General features: G+C 33.1%; 1 protein-coding gene across 14 annotated transcripts in view; it reads left to right on the top strand.

Annotated features, from left to right (window-relative positions):
• The window catches only part of RBM26 (RNA binding motif protein 26), an 86,081-nt gene that overhangs the window by 53,434 nt on the left and 13,265 nt on the right, over positions 1-19,382 (top strand). For 13 of the 14 annotated variants that reach the window (XM_030312445.1, XM_030312486.1, XM_030312481.1 and 10 more), the window contains 6 exons: positions 4,243-4,368; positions 4,751-4,825; positions 6,478-6,645; positions 8,156-8,260; positions 11,391-11,591; positions 13,904-13,990. In XM_030312445.1, coding sequence (XP_030168305.1) covers positions 4,243-4,368; positions 4,751-4,825; positions 6,478-6,645; positions 8,156-8,260; positions 11,391-11,591; positions 13,904-13,990 — 762 coding nt within the window. The remainder of the gene's footprint in view (positions 1-4,242; positions 4,369-4,750; positions 4,826-6,477; positions 6,646-8,155; positions 8,261-11,390; positions 11,592-13,903; positions 13,991-19,382) is intronic. The other variant, XM_030312463.1, reaches the window with a different exon arrangement.

Genomic DNA, 19,382 nt, shown 5'->3' with positions numbered 1-19,382 from the left:
ATTTTTTAAATATTTTTTTGATGTTTATTTTTGAGAGAGGGAGACAGAGTGTGTTCAGGGGAGGGGCAAAGAGAGAGGGAGACACAGGATCTGAAGCAGGCCACAGGCTCCGAGCTGTCAGTACAGACCTGACCCGGGGCTTGAACCCACGAATCATGAGATCATGACCTGAGCCGAAGTCGGACGCTCAACCAACTGAGCCATCCAGGCGCCCCTTATAAATGTAACTTTAAAGTAAAATGCTATTCTCGTTAGAATTCCCAATTAAGGTTGTTTTTGCTATAGAAAAAAACACATCAGTTTGCTGCTTTATGAGAATATCATATTAATGTTTAGATTTGTTAAAATAATTTACTTATAATAAAAGTTGACCATACAATAATTGTATTAATAAGCTATATACACATAACTCCTCACATATTCTCTTTTTATTACATTTAAACAAGGCATTTCTGCTGTAGAAACCTGTTAGAGCTAGCTTAGTTTGATTGTCACAGTGAACCATAGTAACTGTTCCTTTTATATTTGATTCCAACTTGGACATTAGTTATTAAAAAAATAACACTGATGACTTTAATATGTAAGTCTTCTATTTTTAGTAACTTTTACAAAACACTTTTTTTTCCCTTCCACTCTTATCCATGAGAAAAATCTGTTTTTCTTTACAAGTACTAATGGTAGTTGTGGCTGGTAATATTTTACATTGGAAATAAGATAAAGAGGTATTAATGGATTTCAACTTCTTTCTTATTAGGGAATTGTTTTTTGTCTTGAAGTAAGAGGTATGAGTGATGTACATTTTAATAACGAAGCATATACTTTTCAGCTCACCTTTTGAATTCAACAGACCTTTGACACCAACCCTGACAAGTATATTACAAGGAAGGAAAATTACAAGCCAATAGCTCATGAATGTAGACATAAAAATCCTAAGCTAAATATTACCAAATGTTGGGGCGCCTGGGTGGCGCAGTCGGTTAAGCGTCCGACTTCAGCCAGGTCACGATCTCACGGTCCGGGAGTTCGAGCCCCGCGTCGGGCTCTGGGCTGATGGCTCAGAGCCTGGAGCCTGTTTCCGATTCTGTGTCTCCCTCTCTCTCTGCCCCTCCCCCATTCATGCTCTGTCTCTCTCTGTCCCAAAAATAAAAATAAACGTTGAAAAAAGAAAAAATTAAAAAAAATATATATTACCAAATGTTTAGTGATATGAAAAAAGATAATACATCCTGGCCAGGTAGGATTTATTCCAGAAATGCAAGTTTGAATTAACATTTGAAAATTGGTTTAATTCACCTAAGGGGGAGAAGGGTGGGAAGAACCTCTTATGATTATTTCAGTAGAAAAAGCATATGATAAAATTTATTAGTCATAATAAACAATGTGCAAAGTAGGAATAGAAGGAAACTTCCTTAATTTTATCTACTAACATACTGAATGGTGAAGTATTGGATACTTTTCCTCTTGAGATCAGGAACGAGAAAGGATATCCATTCTCCACTTTATTCAGTAGGGTGGGGCCTAACCAGTTCAGTAAGGCAAGAAAATGAAATAAACAGTATAAAGGTGGCAAAAGAAGAAACAAAATTATATTTACTCACAGATGACATGGTAGTATATGTGAAAAATCCAAAAGAATTTACAAATCTTTGGAATTCACAGGTGAATGCAGTAAGGTCAATATATAAAAATAAAGCACATGAAGAAACTCATTTGGAAAATAGAGACAGTGTGGTTGTTTGAAAGGCCACAGCCTATGCTTTGACTTTGTTCTTCGGAATTGCAGCATCTTCTTTTCTGTTGGATTTGTTACTTCATTCCACTGGTTTCATTTTTAACAGATTTTCTTCTCTTTTATCACAACTCTGTTCTTTTGAAAATACAGATGTCCCTTGCTATTCACACTCTTACTTTCTAAACTCTAGAATCAAATAGATTCAAATACTGAGCAGTATTTGGATTCATATAGTTCATTGTTTCTAAGACATTTTGCTTTCACTTTTTAACACTTGAATGTCTTACGGTATTGGTGCTCATGGTTATAATTGGCACCCTTTTCGTCTTTAATAGCGGTTTATTATCATAATGTGTTTCATAGTGATGTCTTGAGCTCAATGAAATATGTTAGCTGATGTTCTGTTTGTACAGAAGGAAGTTTCTAGATAAAACAAGGAAGTGGGATACTTTTAAAGGAGGCTTGTCATATACTTTTATTTACTTTGAATCACCACTTCTTACTTAGCCTGGTATTAGTTAATAAGTATACTTTGAAAAAGGAGTATACTGAAATTAAGGAATGCTGAATTAAACAGATTGCATTACATGGGTTTCTTTACTTCAGGCTCTCTCACAACTTTTATGGTAATAGACATTTTGAAACTAGAAGATAGGGTTATGATATTCGTTACTTCCAACTTATTTGAGTATAGAAATCTTTTTGGTCACAAGTTTTCAACTTGTCTTGGAACCCTTGTGAAGAAAAGTTTAGGAGACACTCAAACTCTGTCTTTAGCATATAATGTTGTGTTTCTCTCTTTATGAAGTTACTGTCTAATCCTTGTACAATCCTGCAGTTTAACATTGTGTAGTATGGTAAGGTAGCATGGAAGAAATTTGCCTCTAGTGTTACAGAGAACAGTGACTGAAGTCAGACTGCAAAGTAACTCTAGATTTACTCCATATTTTACTGAATGCAACAATTTCATTATTTGTTAGTGATGCCAGGGTATTACTTTTCATTATATAAGAAAATTACCAGATTTGATATATGTCAAGTATTATAAAGAACTTTTATTTTTAAACATCATCTGCCTTGCATGCAACCAGTATAATAGTATGCTAAGCTTTTTTTTTTTTTTTTAAGTTTATTTATTTTTGAGGGGGGGTGGAGAGAACAAGGTATGGGGGCAGAGAGAGAAAAGGGGAGAGAGAGAACCCCAAGCAGGCTCCACACTGCCTGCAGAGTCCGATGCAGGGCTCAAACTCATAACTGTGAGATCATGACCTGAGCCAAAATCAGGAGTTGGTCACTGAGCCACCCAGGCACCCCAACAGTATTCTAGATTTCTGTTTCACATGGAGGCTAAAACATTCTTGAATACTTAGAACAGTGATGAATTGCCTATTCTTTGTGATGTTCCCTAATCTAACTGTATGATAGATGATTAGAAAATAGTGTCTGCTTGTTACTTCTCTAATAGACCTGGATGTTTACATTTTACTAGCTAAAACGGTGGGCTCTTTTTCTCATTGATAATCTTGTTTGTGTAGTTCCTTTAACCTCTTTTAGGTCATGAACTCCCTTAACTCTTTGGAAACTTCTTTTCCTCTGGAAAGTTACACTGTTCACACATATGGTTCCATGTTTAGTTTTTATAACATTCATGGATTTCCCTTAAGGGATCTCTAAACTCCTAAGAACCAGTAACTAACCACTCCATTGAACCTACAACTTTTTGCTTTTGAAGGATAAAAAAGGTAGCCTGTACAGTTTATTTTCTTGAGTTGACCCTTGTGTAGAAAAGATTGTCCATCCTGATCTATCATCATTTCAGTTTAATTTGGTGCAAAAGTGTTCATTGAGTATTGACTACGTGCCCTGGCACTGTTTTAGGCACTGAAGATAGAGTGATAAACCAAGCCAAACATCCCTGCCCTCATGGAATGAATTTTTGAATTTGTAAGGACGTTAGATGCCATCAACTGAAACATTCTCATTTTAGAGATGATCAAGCTGAGGCCCCAAAAAAGTGCCTAAAGTTAACCAGGGTCTCATAATTATTGGTAATAAGGTTTAGGTACTAGAAAAAGCACAAAGAGGAGAAAAACATGGTTTTGTAGACAGAGAGAGAGACACATAAATTAATATATCATCAGATGATTTTTATTAAATATTTGAGTAACTGTAGGAATAAAATTTCATGGAAGGATCTGGGTAGAAGAAATAAATGATTAGGGCTTTGTGACTATATCACGTCAGTGTTTTTTTCTTGATTTGAAGTTTTTGTATGTTCTTTTTTTTCTATAGGTATATTCTGTTAATTTTTTTATTTTATAGTTTAAGCCTCATTCATACCCTTCCTTTCAAATCACTAAATGTGCTTTAGTTATTATATGTATATAATACATTTATTTCAATGTACTGAATTTTGACAAAAGTGTTTTAAAATTGAGTTTTATAGAAAACAAGATAGGTAATCATGAATGTTTGGTACATTTTTTAAGAAACTGAATTTGTATTGGTAGGTGTTGTCTACATCTACTGGCCTAACTAAAACAGTATATAATCCAGCTGCTTTGAAGGCTGCACAGAAAACCTTACTTGTTTCCACCTCTGCAGTTGATAATAATGAAGCACAGAAAAAAAAACAGGTAAATACAGTTAGCAGTGTACAAAATTTGCATGTAGGAAAGCTTTTCTGTGTGTGTGTGTGTGTGTGTGTGTGTGTGTGTGTGTGTGTGTGTTTTAAGGGTTATCACAAAATAGAGCTAAAAGAAAAGTGTATGTTGGCTGCCACTGAACTTTTATTTTTCATTGTATAGCAGTAAATATTAATTTGGGAAGGGGGACAAAAGGTTCTCTTGACTGGTCTTAGGAACTTACATACATAGTTAACTTTTGCATACCAAAACTTTGTATTTAATTGTTATTGCCAAGCTTCTGCATCCACAACCATTTGTCTCCTCTGGAATATCTGTTTATCAGAACAATAAACAGTAAGTATACTAGTGATATTTTGATATCTTTCTCTAGGAGGCACTGAAACTTCAGCAGGATGTAAGGAAAAGGAAACAAGAAATTTTAGAAAAGCACATTGAAACACAGAAGGTAAAATATTTAAGCTAGATTTGGCAAAATATAGATGTTATAATTTTGAGTAAATTTAATCTCACACTATATAGTTACTTTTAAGAAACTTTAAATTGATAAGGGTAACACTGAAATGTATATAAATGATAATGTGTATGTCAGTTGATTAATGTGTATTGGGGATGAAGAGCATACATTAAATGGTGAACTGGGGATTATATTGGTTTCAAGGAACTGTGGTGGCCGGCGAAGTAGAAATAAGGAATGTTTATCCAGATACGCTGCTGCACAGTAGTTTGTCAACAGATAGTGAATTGGAAACTTTTTCTCAGTGTTGAGATATGTACCTTTCTTTAATTTTCTTGGGATCCTCTACTTTTGTGTTGTCCAGTGGGGTAGGTAATAGCTACAACCAACTTTTGAGAACTTGAAATGTTCCAAGTTCAAACTGATATGTGCTGTAAGTATATAAAATATAGGGGCGCCTGGGTGGCCCAGTCGGTTGAGTGTCCAACTTCGGCTCAGGTCATGATCTCACAGTTCGTGGATTTGAGCCCCGCGTTGGGCTCTGTGCTGACAGCTCAGAGCCTGGAGCCTGTTTAAAATTCTGTGTCTCCCTCTCTCTCTGCCCTTCCCCTGTTCATGCTCTATCTCTCTCTGTCTCAAAAATAAACAAACATTAAAAAATTTTTTTTTAAAAAAATACATACCAGATTTCAAAGACATAATATGAAGAAGAAAAGTAAAATGTCTCAATAATTTTTGTTGAAGCTTATAACATTTTAGATATACTGAGTTTAATACAGTATTAATTAACTTTACTGGTTGGGTGTTTTCTGTTTTATGTTTTTTTATCTTTTTAATGTGGTTGCTAGAAAATGTAAAATTACTTATGTGGCTTACAGTATTTCTTTTGTACATTGTTGCTCTAGGTTATGACATTTAATTAGTGCCAGTTCCTGATTATGTCTCGTAATAAAGGTTATGGCATCTCAAAATATTAAAAACACAGAAACTTTTTACATATTGGCTTAAAATGTATCTTTTCTAATTTAAATTTGGGTATACAGTACTTGATAAAGAAATCACAGTACTTGACACCAAAACCTGAAGCTACCTTGACTCATAAAACCTATAATATGTGGTATCTTTCACCCCATATTACCTTGTTTATCTTTTGTTTCCTGTCCACGTTGGTGATACCATTCATACGTTAGCCAGTTCCTATTCCCTGTGACAAAGAAAGTAATTAATTGTTTTAAGATCTCATTATGTGAAGGGAACCATAAAACTTCTGTGCGTCTCTCTGGGTTGTAGACTACATTTGGAGTGGGAATACTTAGAGACCATAATACCCACAAATACATTAGAAAGTAAAAGTATTACTTTTTGAAGTATTGCTTCAAATTGACAGCTTTTCAGTTGAATTTCTTAAGGTTGTATTCTTTGAACTTACATTCTGAGAGACCAGTGGCAATGTAATTCTTCACAGAATGTGCCAAGATTAAGCCTTGAGTTGAGATAGCATCACCAAATCTGTTCTGCTGTCTTAGTGGTTGTAAGCCTTGCCATGAATATGTAAACTAAAACTAGTAGTTACTTATTTTTATATTTATTTTGCTATGTTTACTTTGTGTATCTTAGTTTTTCTCTTTTTAAAAATTTGGCAGATGTTAATTTCAAAACTAGAGAAAAACAAAGCAATGAAGTCTGAAGATAAAGCAGAAATAATGAAAACTTTAGAAGTTTTGACAAAAAATATTACCAAGTTGAAAGATGAGGTCAAAGCTGCTTCTCCTGGACGTTGTCTTCCAAAGAGTATAAAAACCAAGACTCAGGTATTTTAATTTATGTTGTTATTCATATTACTACTTACTGAAAACATTACAGTGCTGCATTGTTTAACATTGTTTTCCTTTTAGGTAATAACCTTTGCTTAAAATCTGACTATTACATGCTAACATTTTTCCCTCCATTAATTAATAGTAAACATATACAAACAAAACTCTATTCGTCTTTTAAACTTTTAGATTTCAGTTGGAAAAGTCTGTAATTAGAATATTTATGGATAATAGTAATAGTTAAAAAGATATCTTGAGGACAAAGTGATACAGGTACTTGAATGTTTGATGAATACTTGACTGAAGAGTTTGAACTTTGTAAGTTCATAGTCTGAAAGGTTAATAAACAAAAGTAACATTTTGACAGCATTATATAGAATTGATTAAAAGGAGGGAAATTTAGATAGATCAATCCATTAGATATAAATAAGGAAGGAAGATAATTTCACCTGATAAGCGATTTTTTTAAAACTTCAGAGTTATATAGTATTTATACTTGGTGTTGTGTGTATGTACATACATGTGTAGAATCATGAGTTCATATTGATATTTCTGATTCTAATCCAACACCCCAGGGTTCTTTTCCTCCTTATTCCATATTTTATCTTCGTGTTCCCTTCCCATAATGACAACTTGCTTCCCACTAACACCAGTACGGTACTCATTTGCACAGTCATTTAATACATTCCAAATAGTTCCAGAATTGCTACAAGAAGCCCACTTCCAACGACTAAGTAAAAGATTCAAAATTTATTTGTACTCTTTAAAAGTTCACTGTATATTCGACTAAGGATATAGAATCAGAACTGTGGCCTAGGATTACTTTTTTTTTTTTTTCTTCGGTTATGTTATCAATTTGGTAAAGTTAGGTGTATTTCTATTGATAGTCTGTTTTGAACCCCTTCCCTTCATTCTTGCTGATTTAATATTATTTTGAATAAATAAAACATAAACATGATTGAAAAGTTAAACTATATAAAAAGGTATATATAGAAGACCGTTTCCCTTTGATTCCTGCCACTCTGTTCCCATTCTTCCCTCCCTCTTGGCGTGTATGTATTCTTTCCTACATAAAAGCATACTGTATAGCGCTCATTAACACTTTGGGTTTTTTTGTTTTTCTTTTCCCAGTTATTTCCTGAAAATTAGTTCATATGAGTCCATAGAAACCTCACTTTGGCTTCTGTACGGAAAATGAATTATAGGGAAATCAGCGGAAGTAGGAACAAATTAGGAAGCTATTGTAGGAGTGTAGACCAGACATGATTGATGGCTTGGACTAGGGCTGTAGGACTGGATGGAGATAAAGAAGGAATGTATGGATTAAATGGGAATGTATAAAAGTTCTTTGTAAAAAAAAAAAAAAATATATATATATATATAAAAATACAGAAACTATTATATACATAAGTAATATATATATTAAAAAACATTTTTTATTAAAAAACATTTTATAAATGTAGGATATGAATTATTGTCATTTAAATTATTAATTACCATTTTCTAGATGCAGAAAGAATTGCTTGATACGGAACTGGATTTATATAAGAAGATGCAAGCTGGAGAAGAAGTCACTGAACTTAGGAGAAAGTATACAGAATTACAGCTGGAAGTACGTTTCACCACAACTACCCAGTATGCTAAAGATGAACAGATGTAGTAGGCATGGTGGTCAATTTGAAAATGTATCCCCTCATCCTAATCAGTAATTGTTGGTAGTCTCTGACAAATACAGGAAAGAGAGAAGAAGTTAGCAAATGTTTCAGACTTGGTAGATAAAATCGTTCATTTAATGAGGGGTGGCAGCAGTTCTACCTCTACACCCAAGTCCCTCTACTTCTAGTAAGTTTGGTTCCTTTTCTAGCTCTCCTCCCTGAGACCAAAATCTATTAAAGCCTTTTCAGGTATTCTTACAAGAGATCTTCTGTACATATATAGGCATATTATATTAAATTGCTATAAGGCCCAGACTTTTACTGGAGAACTGTATTGAAAACATGCTTACTTAAGTTTTGCCTATAGATGGTGCTGTGGATGTTTATAAAGGAAAATAAACTACTTTCTTCTCTAGTTTAGCTATATGATTATTTTTTGTAAGAAAAATCTAGTGACATTATGAAATTATTACAAATTAGCATTTTGTAACATTTAGCAAAAAGATGTTTAAAATTAAATGTAAAAATGTTTACATTTTGAAGTACAGAGACATTAATGCCATCAATGTAATTGGTACTTGCCTATATTTATCATCGTTTGATGCCACAGTTAGCATTTTTTTATGGTTCAGGTTATTTTGCTTCATCTGAGAATTATGGGTTTTTTTCCCAAATTTGTTAGCACCCTGGTGATTTTTTTTTCTGACCTAGGACAAATCTGAATTTAGCACTGGCGTCCAGGTATTACGTTAACAGACTTCACATTTAGCAGCCACTTTGATTGTATTAAGGTTCTGTCTTGTTTGTCATAGGAAATCATAGGATGGCCTCTAACCCTGTGTACATCTTACGTTCTCTGGAAAGTTGGTAGGGCTGCCTGTACATCTTAGACAAGATAACAGGCTTTGAAAAAGATGTGTTTCTTTTATGTTAATATAGAAATTGTGTTTTCTTTATTATGGAGGATACTTGCTTGTGTTGATGGGACTTAAGCTACCACATAAAAAGTTTTGGCGCATAAAATTTTAGTAAATAATAGTTCTACCAGTATTCTTTATTAGTCCATGCTTTGGTTCTCTATCATGATCTAGGTAAACACTGAATGGCATTTTCTGCTTTTCTTTTATGATCGCTAAACTTTATAGTTTGTAGTTACTATTAGCATATGTAGATATTATAATGCAGTATTTCCCAGAGTGTGTCATTTAACATGCCAGTTCCATTCTTTGTTAACAGATCTTAGTGCAAAAACTTCTAAGGCCAAATAAATTTGGAAAAGGTTAAACATTCTTTTTGCCATAGGATTTCTTAGAGGTTTTTAATTTGTTAATCCCTAAATATACATAATCAGTATTCCATATTGCTCAAATTTATTTGTCCATGGACCCCCTTTTTCAGGCAACATTTTGAGAGAGTATTCCTCAGAGCATACTTTTGTATATGCTACTCCCATTATGAACATTAAGCCTTGACCTGTGAAGTTTATTATTTGGATTTTAGGTTATTACTTTAGCTAATGTTAATTAAGATGAATTGTCTTGAGATGAAGAAACAAATATTAATACTTGAAAAGGTCTGTCATTGGTGCCTGCTTGACATTTCCACTTGGATATCTCACATCGTCAGACTCCCACTTGTTCAGAATTGAGCTTATCTTGCCCCTAAATTCCATCTACACAGTTACACAAACCAGAAATCTGGGAATCTTCATTGATTCCTCCCTTTCCTTTATTATCCATATCTAAGTAGTTACCAAGTGTTATACGTGTTACTTCCAGTATGTCATAAATATGTTTTCTTCTCTCTTACTTGTATTGCCACCAGTGTAGACATAGCTTCCATCCTCAGTTGTTGGGGCTACGTTAGTAGCCTACCAACTGCTTTCCCAGCTTATTCTCATCTTTCTTCTACTATGTTCTTAAAACTAGCAAGAATAACATTTTAAATACTGATTTATTGTATCACTCTACTTCTCTACTTAAAATGTTTTAACTGGTTTTCATGGCTCTTAGGACAAAAATAAAAATCTTTAATTTAGTGATCCTTAAAATTTTTCATGATCTGGTTCTGCTTATCTCTGTAGCCTCATTTCTTCATCCCATGTGGTCCAGCTACACTGGATTTCCTGTATTTTTGAGTATGGTGTTTATTTTAGCCTTGATTCCTTTGTTCATGTTGTAGCCCCTACCCCTCACCCTTACCTTGCTTGTTCTTTGTTTCTTCTTTGAGTCATTCAACACATACTAAATATCTACAGTCTGCCAGCTGCCATTGTAAGTGCTAGGGATCAGGTGGAGAATAAAACAAGGAAAAAATATCCTCATGGATATTGTAGCATATTTATTGCAGATCTTGAATGTTCTGTTCAAGTCTTTAAGTAAAGCATTTCCTTACTTTTTTAATTACTTCTCATTAATATAATTAAATAACTTGGTTGCCAAATGTCTCTTTACCCCTCTAGGATTTGAGTTTCAGGAAGGTAAGGACTCGAGCATAGGAAGTGCTCTTTAAATATTTGTGGAATGAAGGAACGGTGTGCTTTTCATGTGGAGCACTGTGGCGGAATAGAAGTTAAACATGCTACATTGGTTGTATGATGATGTTAGTGTAAGTGACCAAAGTGATAATTTGAGATAATTATACCTACTGAAGCCACCAGGCAGATAAATAGACACACTGTATTCAAAGGTCCTAAGTGGAAAAATTAATTTATTGTATATAAATTATGTATCTATGTATTAAACTGGTGAAGTAACATTTTCATACCGTGTATTATTTGGAAATCAAGAATTGCTGGTCATCTAATGATACAATCTGAGATCTTGGAAAATAACGAACTTAGTAGAAAAAGGCACATTTAACAATTTTAAACATGACTTAAATATTACTTTGTTTTCTAAATGCATTAGCTACCTAAGTTCACGCTCACTTTAAAAACTAAAGCCTTAACTTAAATTATGATACCCTTTTCTAAGCCAGTATTTGAATATGATATCAGATTGTATAAAAGTTTGATAGAGTATATATAACGTGTGGCTTGTGTTAGAAATTGTGGCATTTAACTTGTGTGTCTATAATCTCTTCAAGGCTGCAAAACGAGGGATTCTTTCATCTGGTCGGGGTAGAGGAATTCACTCAAGAGGTCGAGGTGCAGCTCACGGCCGAGGCAGGGGTCGAGGTCGAGGTCGAGGTGTGCCTGGTCATGCTGTGGTGGATCATCGTCCCAGGGCATTGGAAATTTCTGCATTTACAGAGAGTGATAGAGAAGATCTTCTTCCTCATTTTGCGGTACTTTCTTACTGTCCAACAAAACAAGTACTGATAGTCATTGTTGGGGATAATGATTAAAGGAGAAATTATGAAAATGATGAGTAATTTAATCCCATTAATCTGACCAAAGGGTTTGATTAATCTATAATTATCTTTTGTTAATTATTTAAAAAGCAGATATATTTTTGTTTGTTTATTATCTGGAAGAAACATTACCATTCTTAACAGCTAGTAGGCCTTCAGATACTGTGAAATGAATGATTTAAACTTTGCTATTGCAGAGGGAAAAGTTCAGTAGTTTAGTGTCATTTGATACTTTTAAGGGAAAATTTAACATATGTAAGCCATCCAGATTTTTTTAAATTACGATGGAATTTTATTTGTTAATACTGTATTCTTGATCTAGCTGACCTTAGAAATGAAGCAAGATGAAATTTTGATATATGATCTTGAAGTTGCCTTAGTCAGTGCCAGGGTATACAGTCTAATACAGACTGACTGACTTATGAGAAAGGAGAATGAGATTCTAGTCCTGGCTAAGCCATTATTTAACTTGGACTTCCTGGGATCCATTTGGCTCATGTGCAGAATGGAAATTATATTTGTTTAAAGGCCGTTTCAACTTAAACGTTGTGATTAGTGGTATCCCAAAGGTTAGTTACTAAGCATCAGTCATGCCCTCAGGCCTATAGTAATTGCTCTGGAGATATGTAGGAAATAACCAGTTCTTTACCTTCCAAGGATTTTATATATATTATTTTAACACAGATGAGTTAAAGTAAATTATAAACATAATTTATGGCATAATCAAGTTACATTTATTAAAAACTGTAAGTAGTAACTTAGAGAAGTATCTTTTACACAGGCATATGATCGAAAAAGGATAGTAGAAAATTTCATAAGGCAGTAAAACTGGAACTTAGATCTTGAAGGATCAATAAGCTTACAGAAAAGATTAAATCTTTTTGGAAATTCAGATTTATATGTTTGACAGTCACATTCTAAGCTGTTAACAGAAGTTACAAAGGTGAAACTATACTTTGTTGGGACATAGAGAGTTACTGAAAAAAGTGGTATATGTTTATGAAATTACTAAAATTAATATTTAAGGAAGAGGAGTCTGGAAAGTCCAAATTTAGTAGTGGTAATGCACATTTAAAAATGATTAGTCTTTAAGAATGCAGGTTTAAAGCGTAGTTCTCTGTCTCAACCTGGAATTTGAACCTGTGGCAAGTAACAGAAAAGAACCTACATTTTCATAGGACTGTTGACTGTTAAAAATTGTGATTAACGAAATACTTTCTTTAGTTTACCCACTGGGCCCGGTGGTGGTGGTGGTGGTAGTAGTAGTGGTAGTAGTAGTAATAAAAATCATAGAGCATTTATTTCGTGTCAGATATTATTCTGAGTGCCTTATATAATTCAATATATTATGAATTATTTCAACAACTCTCTGAGGTAGGTGCCTTTATTATGCCCACTTTAGAGATGAAGATGAAGCATGAAGAGATTATGTAACTTGTTCAAGTTCACACAGCTAGTACCTGACAGAACAGATTCTAGAGTCCATTATCTTTATAGAAATTTTCGATACAGAGTGTGTGCGTGTGTATTTAATGAGATTATAATTATAATTTTATTTTGGGGTAAAAAAGAAGAAAGGTATTAGTGACGATATATAAAGGACTAGAAATTTTATATGATAAAGGTTGTTTGTAGAAAAATTTTTCTACATATGGAAAAAATAAAATCCAGCAAACCAGAAGTAAGCATTGTTTAACCTGTTTAACTCTTTATAAGAGTGTGGTGTACAGGAGTATGTGTTAAGAGTGAAAGCAGGGTCAGTTTGAATGTTAAACTTAAAAGACCTGGACTCTCCTGGTATTTAACTAAATTACTTTGGGAAAATTATTTAAATTCTGACTCTTTTTATTTGCACCATCTTTAAATTGAGAACGGCACACACACAAATATGAATTCTGAGGATTAAATATTCTGTTTTAGAAAGAAGGTAGCATGTTATGGGATTGGAATAACGAGTGTACAAGGAAAGGCAATAAGGAAACCCAGTGTTTGACACTCTTTCGTTGATTTAAAGCACAGTTCAATCAAGTATAAGTTTCCCTAATTCTAAAAAGTGTAGAATTGTAAACAGGACCACTCTTTATCTTGTAACATCAAATACTAAATGAATTATTCATCTTTTTTTCTGTTAATCACCATGAATTGTTATATACTCTGGGTTACATTTATTGGTGTTTTAAAAACCATTAGGATTTTGGATGTTTCAAAATATTTATTTGGAGAAAATACTTCTTTTTAATTTAAAGCAATATGGTGAAATTGAAGATTGTCAGATTGATGACTCTTCACTTCATGCAGTAATTACATTCAAGACAAGAGCAGAAGCTGAAGCAGTAAGTATTAGAAATCTAATTTATTGAAAATTCAGATTTAAATGTTTTATAAATATTTCTTTTAAGTTTTAATATAAAGGAAAACATTTTAACTTACTAGATAACTGCACTTTGACAGTAGGTAGGTCATATGAATTGGAATTCATGGCCACAAAGAATGTCCTAAAGCAGTTAGGCAATTCTGTTTATAACATGATAGAATAGTTACCAAGTTGAATGTTAAGTTGTATTGTCTTGAGACACCAGCATTTCTCCTTCCTTTCTCTTTCACCTAGGATAGGGCCATCCCACTTTCCATTACCCTTTTTCTCAGCTGGCCCAGAACAAAGTCTGCTTTGGGAGAATGAGTGATGAGAGATAAGGTAGAAGCTAAGATACAATCCTGATGGCAGTCCTTCTAAGCCATCTCTCATTCGCCACTTACTAGTCCCAGTAAGCTGAACTCTAAAGAAGTGTCCCTAGCTTAGCATACCCCCCAACTAGGCCTCTACAACTTTTTGCAATGTATGATATATAGCTCTAGCTTTTAGGGTCTTTATAGTAATCTTAAACTATGTATCTTGAATTGTCTTTACAAAGAATGGCCAAGTATATGCAACCTTGTCTTTCATCTGGGTTTAAAAGATTTAAAAAAAGGAAAATGGATATGAGGTGTGGGAGATTTATAGGAAATGTTTTTAGCCTTGTGTGTTCTTTCTTCAGGATTATAGAGAGATACATGTACCATTTTGTCCTTGGAAAAATGCTGTAAGAGTTCCAAACAGTTAACCTAATGTGAATGGAAGAGTGGTATGCCTTTCAGAAGTTTTAACTTGATTGTGGTCTAAATTAAAGTTTAAAAACACTTTCTAAATTGATTTATCTTCTTTATAGTGAATACTCCCTGACAACACAGTGATACCTTATGGGGGACCTAACCTGGTAGGAGTTGCTCTTGGGGCATTATAACCAGTAAAAGAGTGTGGGTCTGAAAAGTCTTAGTTAAGCATTCAGCTGGGGCCCTGGAATAACCAGTTTTAAGATCAGTGATGTAGGAGGTGGATCATTTTATAGAATAGGAATGGATCCTAGAGTTATGTTTTTTTAAATCTCGTTTGGGTAATCTTTTCACTTAAAGATCGTTTGTGAGAGTATTACTGATGAGAGTTTAAAACTTCTTGAAACTTGTATGTATATATGTTACATTAAAAACTAAACCCTTTTTAAAATACTTTATAAATTTTTTTTTTTTTTGAGAGAGAGAGAGAGGAAGGAGTCAGGTACTTAACCAAAGTAAATCTTTGATCAGGTTTTTTCAAAAAGTATTATTGAGTATAAGTTAAGAATAAGCTTCCTTTAATTGATGCTTTAGTGACAATTTTCAGTGTAATGTTAGGTAGCTTGAGTATGTCTCTTTATGTTCTATTTTGTAGGCAGTAGTCATAAAACAATGGTAGCTGTCATTGTTAAAACTTCTCCTTGCTTATGTGACTGAGGAATAAAAACCTCTTACCCCTGAAATAAGTATTGGAAGTTTTGCCCTTAGAAGATTTATGGACATATACCTTTTTTCTTGGGTGTTGCTTTTTCCACCTCACGTGTGTGTGTGTGTGTGTGTGTGTGTGTGTGTGTGTGTGTGTGTAAAATACAATTCATGTTTTCCAAATGAATAGCAATCAATTCAAAAGACTAGGGATTAATGCATAAACAAGACTTTAACGCTGAATTATATGGAGTTTGAATATGTGGCAAAATAAGTTAGATATAATAAAGAATTACCTTTTCAGAGTAAATACCATTTCAGTTGGAATTATTCAATAGGCTGAAACGAAGAACTACCATTGCCATGATACACATTTGAAATTAAGTTATGCAAGTTGTTAAATCATAATCATTTGCTTAAACCAAAAAATTCTTAAAATTTTGTAACCTTCCTATTGTAGAAGAGAATAGAAAATTAAGTTGAAGCTGATCTTCTACAAGCAGGATATATAGGCTAAGGCATTGGTTTTCAAACTTCTGGATATCCGGGATCATTAACATTTAGGAATTTAAAAATTAATGTGTTGACATAGAGGTATCAGTTTTTAATTTTATCAAGGAAAATGCGTTAAAAGTACAAACCAAATTTCATGCACCATCATCATCATTTTATAAAATAAATAAAATTTTAACACCAAAAATATAAGAGGATGTAAACTCAAGGTAAGTGATGAGTCTTCCCAAGGGAAAAAAAAAATTGTCAACCTTTTTCAGTGTTTATTTCCAAATATATCATTGTTCTTACTGAACCATTGTCCTAGATGAGTGAATGAATGTCTCTGTATTTTCTATAATCAGTAGATGCACAATATTTCAAAGTGAAAGTATAAAATAAGGTACATGAGACATTCAAATATGACTGAAAAGTGAGAGATTGTCCCCAAATGGATATACCAAACATAATCAACCATGTTAATGGACTTTAAGTTGTTTTTATTCTTTTACAGTGTAGCAGTGAATATTCTTGGTGAATATTTCTCTATGTATGTATGTGAATATGACTATAAGATATATTCTTGATAACGTTATTGCTGGATGAAAGGATATATGCATTTAAAAGTTCTGAAATTGCCCACCACCCACCACCCATATAGGTTGTACCACATTTGCTTGCCCACCAAAGATGTATGAGAGTGCCTTTTCGCCATACACTTGCCATATGTGTGTTCTCTGCATGGTGGTTTGCTTATGTAAAATACATGGGTACATAAGCCATCGTGAGATATCAGACAATTTTATTTTGGTAAAAATAGCAACTCATTTTTAATACACTTTTATGATTGAAGTCGAACATTTTCGTGTTTAAATACTCTTTATTTCTGTTTCTGTCAACTATTTGTGTCATTTGCCTATTATCTTGCTGAGTTGTCTATTCTACTGATTTTTTTTTTTCTGAATGAATTATGGGAATTCTTTATATACTAGAAAATTAGCTCATGAGTTCTAAACATTTTTATGAAAATTCATAAGAATTTTATTTGATGTAAGGGATAAACTAGGTGTCTACTTGATTTCATTGAGTAAAGCTAGTTTTCCCATAATTTCACCTGTAGGATGTAAGGGTACTCTTACTTAGTACTGTTCTCTTCCATTGATCAGTTTTCTTTCCATGTGCTTCTTCCTCACCTTTAATTAAGCTAAACTTTATAATATATTTTAATAGCTTTTCAAGGCTGTTGTTTGAATTCCCTCTTATTATGCCCAGCTATTATTACTCATTTTCAGAATCTTCGTGGTAGATGTTTATGTGTTTATTTTTCATATAAACTTTAGAAATTACTTACCTGGTTCTAAAAAGAAGAATACTTTATAGTAGAATTAACATCTTTATGATACTAAATACTCCTCTAGCATATCATTGTATTTCAATCCTTTTTTATCCTCTGAGAGCATTTAAAGATTTTCTTTATATAGATTAGATATATATATATATATATATATATATTTGTATGTATTTTATTTATATATAAGCTATAGGTAATATACATGTGTTGCAGATTATATAATATAAAATATATATAAACAATATGTATAATTTCTTTGTATAGGTAAATATATTAGTAGTTCTCCCCAGTCATTTAAAGTTACTTTAAACGAGGTATTTTTTCCATTGTATTTTCTCTTGATTGTTTGTATGTAGAAAAACTATTTGTTTTTATTAAATATGTAACTGTCGTTTTACCAAATTATCTTTTGATAGTTTTATATTTTGTTCTTTTGGGTTTGTCAAGTATTCATTCAATCATAACACTAAGTAATGGTAGTTTTACCTTCGTCTTTCATGTTTATAACTTCTTACTTTGTGTTGTTTAATTGTTAGTACCTTCAGAAAAATGTTATTCAATAGGGCCACCTGGGTGGCTCAGTTGGTTAAGTGTCTGACTTCAGTACAGGTCATAATCTCACAGTTCGTGAGTTTGAGCCCTGCGTTGGGCTCTGTGCTGACAGCTCAGAGCCTGGAGCCTGCTTCGGGTTTTGTGTCTTCTGTCTCTCTGTCCCTCTCCTGCTCTCTCTCTCTCTCTCTCAAAAATAAATAAACATTAAAAAAAAAAATTAAAAAAATAAAAAAAGAAAAATGTTAAATAACAGTAGTAGTAGTTGTGTATTTACTCATTTACTCACTCATGAAATGTCATTCGTTGTCTTGTTCATGAAATGAATGAAAATGGTAAATGAATGAAAACATTTTTAATACTTTTAGTAATATATATGATGCTGACTTTTTAGGTGAAGGTAGCATGCAAATGATTCCCATTTTTGAATGCTGTAGAGATTTTTGGGTTTTTATCAAAAACAGATTTTATATCATAACTTTTGTGTATTTGTTAGAAATTTGAGGGTTTTTGTTTCCTTTCATCTATTTATATTGTTTCCTAAAATTGAACTATTTGCTTCTGGTATAAATTCCCACAGTATTGTATTTCTTTGATAAATCCCTGAAATCTGAAGTCTGTTCTTTGGTTTTTTGTTTTTTGTTTTTGTTTTTGGTTTTGTTTCACTTTTTAAAAAAAATTATTGAGATATAGTTGACATACAGTGTTATATTAGTTCCAGGTGTACAGCATAGTGATTTGATAATTCTCTACATTATTCAGTACTCACCACAAGTGTAGTCACCATCTGTCACCATGTACATTATTACAGTTTTAATATTTCCTGTATTATACTGTTCATTTTTGTGACTTTTTATTTTTAACCAGAAGTTTACCTTTTAATCTCCTATGTGTATTTCGCCATTCCCCTACCCTTTTCCCGGACTCTGGCAACCACCATTTTGTTCTCTGAATTTAAGAGTGTTTGTTTTTGTTTTTTTAGATTCTGTATGTAAGTGAAGTCATGTGGTATTTGTCTTTTTCTGACTTGACTTAGCATAATAGTCTCCAGATTCATCCATGATTTTGCAAATGACAAGGTTTTATTCTTGTATTTATTTTTACTTTTAATTCAGTTTTCAAAACTAAAATTGGTTTGTAGGTTGGGGGAGCGGATATTATTTTTTATCAGTTATCCGTTTTACCTGACTTCATAGAAACTACTTGAAAAGTTTCCATCTTTTGCTTTGAGTTAATTTTAAGTAGCATTGGAGATATATTTTCTCTAAAGTTTAATAGAATTTATCTGTGAAATTATCAGGGTTTACTGATTTTAGACCATGTAATCTTTTTTTTTTTTTTTAACGTTTATTCATTTTTAAGAGACGGAGGAAGACTGCGTGAGTGGGGGAGGGGCAGAGAGAGGGAGACACAGAATCTGAAGCAGGCTCCAAACTCTGAGCTGTTAGCACAGGGCTCCAACTCACAGACTGCGAGATCACCACCTGAGCTGAAGTCGGACGCTTAACTGACTGAGCCACCCAGCGCCCCCTAGACCA

This window comes from Lynx canadensis, chromosome A1, assembly GCF_007474595.2.
Source record: "Lynx canadensis isolate LIC74 chromosome A1, mLynCan4.pri.v2, whole genome shotgun sequence".
NCBI lineage: Eukaryota > Metazoa > Chordata > Mammalia > Carnivora > Felidae > Lynx > Lynx canadensis.
Note: the sequence above shows the minus strand (reverse complement) of the source record. Positions and strands in the feature narration are given on the sequence as shown.